We start from the raw sequence: 8,245 nt of genomic DNA, 5'->3' as shown, positions 1-8,245 counted from the left end.
CATGGGAATGACAGAGAGGGGCCAGAAGATTGCGGCATATGGTTACACGAACTCCTGCACTTATTAGAACTGCTTCACCAGTCTATAAAACAGTGCAGGTTTCCTTGCTGTCATGGCAAGGGTTAATCAGTTCAGTTGATCTCCTGGAGCTCTCCATACTGAAATGTCTCAGCTGTTCTGTGTTGGCTACTCCCCTCTGGTATATATGCTGGTTACTGGCACTTGGGAGTTGCGTTTTTCTACTTCCTGGTTTAGTGCTGAAGGAGAAGTTCAGTGTTTGTAGTAGGCAGTTGGAGAGCTTTTCAGGAGATTCCTGGGTGAAGTTGGTTTGCGTGTTAATCCTTATCCTATGAATTTGATTTCCCTTTCTGATACCTCCTGTTTCCCACTCTGTTTTGTTAGTGTATTTGCATGATTGTAGTTTTTTTATCCGTTTGTCTGGTTAGTGTTTTCCTACACACTTCGGCCCTTCACCTTCATTGGTGGGGTAGGGATCAAATGGGGGTTAAGTTAGGAGCATAGGTAAGTATGAGATCCAGATGTCTCCATCAATCAGGGTAATATGGAGGACAGGAATAGACTAAGGTGCCAGGTAGGTGCCCATAGTCCCCTGTCTGTACGTGACAGTTATGTGGGGCTTAGCAGTGTACAGGTACTGCAGTGCTCACCAGTGATACGATATATAGGAGCTCTGTATATAGTGTGCAGGTAATACAGTGATCACCAGTGACATTATACACAGGAGCTCTATAGATAGTATATAGTGTACAGGTAATACAGTGATCAGCGGTGACATTATACACAGGAGCTCTGTATATAGTGTACAGTGTACAGGTAATACAGTGATCACCAGTGACATTATACACAGGAGCTCTATAGATAGTATATAGTGTACAGGTAATACAGTGATCAGCGGTGACATTATACACAGGAGCTCTGTATATAGTGTACAGTGTACAGGTAATACAGTGATCACCAGTGACATTATACACAGGAGCTTTGTATAAAGTGTACAGGTGATACAGTGATCACCAGTGACATTATACACAGGAGCTGTGTAGATAGTATATAGAATGGGGAAAAAAAGTATTTAGCCAGCCACCAATTGTGCAAGTTCTCCCACTTAAAAAAATGAGAGAGGTGTGTAACTGACATCATAGGAAGACCACAACTATGAGAGTCAAAATGAGAAAACAAATCCAGATTTAATTTGCAAATTATGGTGGAAAATAAGTGGTCATTAACAAAAGTTAATCTCAATAATTTATTATCTATCCTTTGTTGGCAATGTCAGAGGTCAAATGTTTTCTGTAAGTCTTCACAAGGTTGGCACACACTGTTGGTGGTATGTTGGCCCATTCCTTTCCTCTAGAGCATGATGTCGCTTGGCAACATGGATTTTCAAATCCCTTCAAAGGATTTTTGTGGGGTCGAGATCTGGAGACTGGCTATGCCACTCCAGGACCTTCATATGCTTCTTACGAAGCCACTCCTTCATTGCTCTGGCTGTGTGCTTGGGATCATTATCATGCTGAAAAGACCCATCCACATTTCATCTTCAATGCCCCTGCTGATGGAAGGAGGTTTGCACGCAAAATCTCATGATACATGGCCTCATTCATTCTTTCATGTACAGTACACGGATCAGTCGTCCTGGTCCCTTTGCAAAGAAACAGCCCCAAAGCATGTTGTTGCCACCCCCATGCTTTACAGTAGGTATGGTGTTCTTTGGATGCAACTCAGCATTCTGTCTCCTCCAAACAAAATGAGTTTTGTTTCTACCGAACAGTTCTACTTTGGTTTCATTTGACCATATGACATTCTCCCAATACTGTTCTGGATAATCCAAATGCTCTCTAGCAAACTTCAGACGGGCCTGGACATGTACTGGATTTAGCAGGGGGACACGTCTGGCACGGCAGGATCTGAGTCCCTGGCGGCGTAGTGTATTACTGATGGTAGCCTTTGCTATGGTTGTCCCAGTTCTATGTAGGTCATTCACTAGGTCCCCCTGTGTGGTTCTGGGATATTTGCTTATCGTTCTTGTGATCATTTTGACCCCACAGGGTGAGATCTCGCATGGAGCCCCAGATGGAGGGAGATTATCAGTGGTCTTGTATGTCTTCCATTTTCTTTTTATTGCTCCCACAGTTGATTTCATCACACCAAGCTGCTTGCCTATTGCAGATTCAGTCTTGCCAGCCTGGTGCAGGGCTACAATTTTTTTTCCAGTGTCCTTCGACAGCTCTTTGGTCTTCACCATAGTGGAGTTTGGAGTGTGACTGTTTGAGGTTGTGGACAGGTGCCGTTTATATTTATAACAAGTTCAAACAGGTGCCATTACTACAGATGTGTCCACGTTATATGGTGTGTCCATGTTAATGGTAGCAATAAAGGCTCTGGAAAGTGATATTTTTACCCCCCAAAAGAATTCCAGTGAAATCTGTGTGCTCAAATCCAAGTGCCACCCTCCATCTTACCCCAGAGAGGAGTATAATTTCCATTATAGGCTCACTTGAGGTGCATTTCTTTTGTTCTGCCACTTGGGGGCTCTGGCAATGGAGCCTATAAACTCTTCTAGGAAAATCTGCACTCCAAAAGTCAAGCATTTCTCCGTCCCTCCTGAGCCCAATTGTGCGGCCACACAGTATTGCACAGCCACAAATGGGGTACTGCTACGATCAGCTGAAATTGTGTAACAAATTATGGGGCCATTTTTACGTACGTACCGTAATGGAAATGTAAAATCTTGGGCTAAACAACATTTTCATGGTAAAAATGTAATTGTGATCAGAATGCCCTCTGCACCCCTAGAGTATCTCATTGAGGGTTGGTTTGTAAAATGGGGTCACTTATGGGGAGTTTAGCTGTTCTGGCACCTCAGGGCTCTGCCTATGTAACATGGCACCCGCAAACCATTCCAGCAAAATCTCTTCTTCAATATGAAAGGACCAAAATCCCAAACCTGGCGCCTACAGGATAAGGCCTCTCTGCACAGCCAAGAAACTGAAATTGGGCACAGAGGTTAAATTCTCGTAAAAAGTGATCGTGCCGCCATTTCCAGAAACGGATTCCTTTTCCGGCGGGTGGAGCTGGGCGACGGCTTGTTTTGGGCGAACCTCAGAGAAGTCGCATTTTCCCGTCGTTTGTAACCGGCGACCTATAATCCAACTGATCTGTAGCATAAGAAATCAATGGGCGTCCAGACAAATCTGCAGTGTGGCCTCATCCATCCAGCAGGAACCATTTTTTAGGATTTTGGTACCCTATTTGGGCCCCTCCTAGGATCCTCACCAAGGGCGACATTAATCTTGTGCATCACAGGAAATGTGAAGGAATTAGTGGAAAGTCTCATGCTGGAAGGACGCAAGTGGCCAGACAGGAAGGGGTTAATCCTCTAGTGCGAGGAGACCCCGCATTGGCGGATCCCGCCTGATGCAATCCTCCGGCCGCTTGCTCTATGCTCTGCCAGGAACTGAAACAGATCGAGGCAGTTGCATCATTCTCACTACAGCGGCAGAAGGGCGGAGCTTGCGGAGAAAAAAAAAAACAGAACTATGACCAATCAGGTGACAGAAGATAAGAACGATAGGTGTGGTTTCTGTGACAGCGCATGACTATTGGTCGGAAATGCAGTCGAGCCCTCTGAGTGGGAGGAGCTGGGCTCCGGTGTGCGTATATATAGCCTGTGCGGCTTGCATCAGCACCACTTGTCAGTCCGATCTCCCCCAAAATGCCTGATCAGCCCATCACTGCCACGGGGGAGCCTCCCTCCCACGAGAAATCCCTCTGGATCTTCGGCTATGGCTCCCTGGTCTGGAGGCCGGACTTCACATTCACTTCCAGTAAAGTTGGATTTATCCCCGGATACAGCCGCAAGTTCTGGCAGGGAGACACTTTCCACAGAGGCAGCCCTGAAATGGTGAGCAGTGTGTGTCTAGTGTCATTACCTGATCCCTCTACATCGCATTTCTCTGGGATCTCACCATCACTTCTTTCTATTTCCAGCCTGGGCGAGTGGTGACTCTACAGGAAGATTATCAGGTGAGAAAGTCTCCATTGTATTGCCAAAAAGTGTACTTGTGCGGTGCTGATGCTAAAAGTATCCTAACAGCATGCTGGGAGTTGTAGTTTCCCAACACCTAGGGTGCCGCAGGTCCCGGCGCCTAAGTGCTGTAGGGCACACGTCCCGGCACCAAAGTGCTGCAGGGCGCAGATCTCAGCGATAAAGTGCTGCAGGGTGCATGTCCCGGCGCCTAAGTGCTGCAGGGTGCAGATCTCAGCGATAGAGTGCTGCAGGGCGCATGTCCCGGTGATAAAGTGCTGCAGGGCGCAGATCTCAGCGATAGAGTGCTGCAGGGCGCATGTCCCGGCGCCTAAGTGCTGCAGGGTGCACGTCCCGGTGATAAAGTGCTGCAGGGCGCAGATCTCAGCGATAGAGTGTTGCAGGGTGCACGTCCCGGTGATAAAGTGCTGCAGGGCGCAGATCTCAGCGATAGAGTGCTGCAGGGTGCACGTCCCGGTGATAAAGTGCTGCAGGGCGCAGATCTCAGCGATAGAGTGCTGCAGGGTGCACGTCCCGGTGATAAAGTGCTGCAGGGCGCAGATCTCAGCGATAGAGTGCTGCAGGGCGCATGTCCTGGCGATAAAGTGCTGCAGGGTGCATGTCCCGGTGCCTAAGTGCTGCAGGGTGCAGATCTCAGCGATAGAGTGCTGCAGGGTGCACGTCCCGGTGATAAAGTGCTGCAGGGCGCAGATCTCAGCGATAGAGTGCTGCAGGGCGCATGTCCCGGCGCCTAAGTGCTGCAGGGTGCACGTCCCGGTGATAAAGTGCTGCAGGGCGCAGATCTCAGCGATAGAGTGCTGTAGGGCGCATGTCCCGGCGCCTAAGTGCTGCAGGGTGCACGTCCCAGTGATAAAGTGCTGCAGGGCGCAGATCTCAGCGATAGAGTGCTGCAGGGTGCACGTCCCGGTGATAAAGTGCTGCAGGGCGCAGATCTCAGCGATAGAGTGCTGCAGGGTGCACGTCCCGGTGATAAAGTGCTGCAGGGCGCAGATCTCAGCGATAGAGTGCTGCAGGGTGCACGTCCCGGTGATAAAGTGCTGCAGGGCGCAGATCTCAGCGATAGAGTGCTGCAGGGCGCATGTCCTGGCGATAAAGTGCTGCATCAATGGTGTAGCAACCATTTGGGAAGGACGTGGGGTGGGGACTTCTGCCTAAGACTGATGCTGTTGATGTTTATCACAACTATATTGGGCAGTAATGTTTTTTGGGGAATTTATGGCCATTTTTACACTTAGTCGCCCCTGCTCTGCATACCCATATATTCAAAAGGGGCGCTATGGCAATGGTTTAAAGGGATTTTCCATTTTTGAAAAAAACGCACCAGGGCTGCAGTTTGCTTAAAAGAAACACTTTTTTTTTTTTTTTTTTACTCATCCTCCCTGGGTCCAGCACTGCAGACAATCACAGACCATACCAGTGGAGACTCAGTACTGGACCAGGGGAGGGTTAGCAAAGCATAGTTTGTTTGTTCTTGAATGCAGCCCCCTTAATTTTTTGCCCCTGATGTAGAAAATTCCGTAATATACTAACCCTAATGTGGCCGACAATCCTTCATCTATTTGTGAAGTAGGTGGAGTTCTAACTCTACGTCTCCCCTCTTCTTCCAGGAATGCACTTGGGGTGTTGCCTATGAAGTGCGAGGCGATCAGATTGAATCATCACTTCAGTATCTGAACATCCGGGAGTCTGTCCTCGGGGGCTACGTAACAAAGCTGGTCAAGTTTTACCCCCAAGATGAAGGAGAAGAGGGGGCATTGCTGGCCCTAGTGTATATTGCCACATCGCAGAATCCTGGCTACCTTGGGCCGGCCCCCGAAGAAGAGATCGCCGCCCAGATTGTAGTCTGCAGTGGTCGGGCCGGCCACAATATCGAGTATCTGCTGCGCCTGGCCAGCTTTATGCACACGCATTGCCCTGAGGCTGAGGACAAGCATCTGTTCTCCATAGAGGAGGCGCTGGTAGCCATCCTGCCCTGCTTCTACACTACAGACGACCCTGTGGCCGTGTCCTAACTGTGCCACAGGTAACGCTCCTTGTCACCAGAACATTTCTCCTTCATAGGTCATGGACCCCTCCGCCAGCCTAGTAGCCACTCTCCTTCACCGCTATCCGACGTTCTCCATCAGGTCTATGAATGTGAAGTGGATGCAGGACTAAGTGTTCACCACAAAGAATCATTGCACTAAGCGAGATCCTGGATCATCCACCGCACCGGCCTCGACAAACGAGTCAACTACCTCTCCATTAATTTAACCATTGCAAGTTGCACATCAGTTTGGGGTTCACATTCCTTCTTCTCTGTCAAATGACAATTTTTATATCTTTTAGATTATCAGCCCCATTTATTAATACATTTGCGCCTTGTTTTTTGTGGAGTTTTTTTTTTGCCTATTTTTGATTTGTGCCTTCTTTTAATTTGCGTCTTTTTTAAATTTTCCTTTTTTTTTTTAGCGCTTGCCTTTGGGGGCAGAGTTTGGGATTTCCAGAAGCCTTTGGCTGACTCAGAAATTATTATTTTTTTTTTTTTTTTTTATATTTTTAAAGTACCAAATGTTGACACCAATGTCCTTTAGTGCCGCCACCCTGGACTAATTTTTATAGATGCCTGGAATTTTTGCGACATACAGAATGTACTGTTTTAAAAGTTTAAAGTGAACGATCTTTCAATTTTTATTTCATAGATCAATAGCACATGTGAAAAAAAAAAACTTTGTCATGTAGCTTAAAAAAATGTGCTTCTTTCTCATCCTGGACTGATTTTTTACTCACAGTTCAGGTGTAAAATGTGTTTTCAGTGAAGATAGATCTTCACATTACTGAGATAGGAGGTGACAGTTGGTGCTTTTAAATTTCTACGGAGAAGGGAGGAGCTTGAGACAGTTCTCCATAGAACATTATAAGCACCAACTGTCATTTCTGATCTGGTTTTACAGTTACAGAGAAGACAGATTTTACCCTTTAATTGAGAATTCAATCACGAGGAGTTAAAAGAAACAGATTTCTCTAAGATATATTACAAAGTTTCTTTTTGATTTATGAAAAAAATGATGATTATTCTTTAAAGACAACAGAAAAAAAATCATTGACTGCACAAGATTCAAAATTAGAAAAATTTGGCCCCAAAACAGTCACGAAACGAAAAAAAAAATCCCACACATTATGAATTGTGGCCTAGCTATTGGAACATCTAGATATAAAACTGTAAACCTATATCAGGGGTAGGATCCCACCTCTCAGTTGGCACATAAAAAAACTAATTTCCACTATTTATTGTCACTAACAATCCATTTGGTGCTGATGCTGCTTTGTGGCTACATGGGGCACTCCCCCTGTATATACTAGTGGCATTGAAAGCTGGTATATTACTGTACTATTGACTTTCAGGGAATATCTGTTGTGTGATGGTACTGTATCTGGCATCATAGTACTGTACATTATCAATGAAGAAGACAAAGCATATTGTTACTAATCCTCATCTCCTGGTACATACCCCTGGGAGGGCTGCAATCTGCCGCACTGATCACATAAGATGGGAACTTCCGGGGTAAAGTTAACAGAAGAACTTTTTGCTGCTAAATGTCTTTCCTACTGAAATGAGTAGATGGACTTTAATGTATGTAATGGCCTGATCAGCCACTTTGCATTGTGTATGTATTTGCCAACATATTTAAAAACAACTTTTTATTACATTTATTTTTGCTATAAATTTTGGTTGTTGTGTCATCGCTGTCGCACGTCCACTCACCACTTTTCCATATGTTAAGTGTCGGCTTACATGTTAATAATTTGATTAAATTTATATTAAAGGAAGACCTGTCAGATCATAGGTGGCCAGTTTTTGTTCTTATTTTATTCCCGCTGTTTCCCTAAATATTCAGTTTTTTTATATTTAAAAATCCAACATATGGTTCCGTAGACATGGACTTTTCTCATCAGTGCTAATTTTGATGGTCTTTACCAAGGAGGAGGTGCTCACAATGTAAAGACACACCACTGTGGAAGCTGCGAGCCACGTCCCTTGAAAGAAGACTATAAATACAGCACCAAAAAAGGCCCTTATCGCTGGAACTATATGGTAGATTTAAAAAAAAATAAATAAATAATAAAAAAAACAGAATAATCATGGGTGGAGTAGGAATGTAAAAAAGAACAAATAATTGCTACTTTTTATCCTCTAAA

At 45.5% G+C, this 8,245-nt stretch overlaps 1 protein-coding gene across 1 annotated transcript; it reads left to right on the top strand.

Moving 5' to 3' along the window:
- The first annotated feature begins 3,722 nt into the window (after window positions 1–3,722).
- CHAC1 (ChaC glutathione specific gamma-glutamylcyclotransferase 1) lies at window positions 3,723–7,892 on the top strand. The gene is made up of 3 exons (XM_073566673.1): window positions 3,723–3,922; window positions 4,009–4,044; window positions 5,674–7,892. Exons 1-3 carry the CDS (start codon window positions 3,734–3,736, stop codon window positions 6,076–6,078), a joined length of 630 nt encoding a protein of 209 aa, XP_073422774.1. The 5' UTR covers window positions 3,723–3,733; the 3' UTR covers window positions 6,079–7,892.
- The last annotated feature ends 353 nt before the right edge of the window (window positions 7,893–8,245 follow it).

Source organism: Dendrobates tinctorius, unplaced genomic scaffold (genome assembly GCF_039654945.1).
Source record: "Dendrobates tinctorius isolate UK_male_01 unplaced genomic scaffold, ASM3965494v1 ptg000019l, whole genome shotgun sequence".
Classification (NCBI taxonomy): Eukaryota; Metazoa; Chordata; class Amphibia; order Anura; family Dendrobatidae; genus Dendrobates; species Dendrobates tinctorius.
The sequence above is the reverse complement of the archived record's forward strand: the minus strand, read 5'-3'. Positions and strand labels throughout refer to the sequence as shown.

Excerpts from the sequence above, each read along its gene's own strand:
- CHAC1 (XM_073566673.1), top strand. The coding sequence starts at position 3,734 with ATGCCTGATCAGCCCATCACTGCCACGGGGGAGCCTCCCTCCCACGAG. Across the intron at positions 3,923-4,008 it reads ACAGAGGCAGCCCTGAAATG|CCTGGGCGAGTGGTGACTCT; the intron begins GTGAGCAGTGTG and ends TTCTATTTCCAG. Across the intron at positions 4,045-5,673 it reads CTCTACAGGAAGATTATCAG|GAATGCACTTGGGGTGTTGC; the intron begins GTGAGAAAGTCT and ends CTCTTCTTCCAG.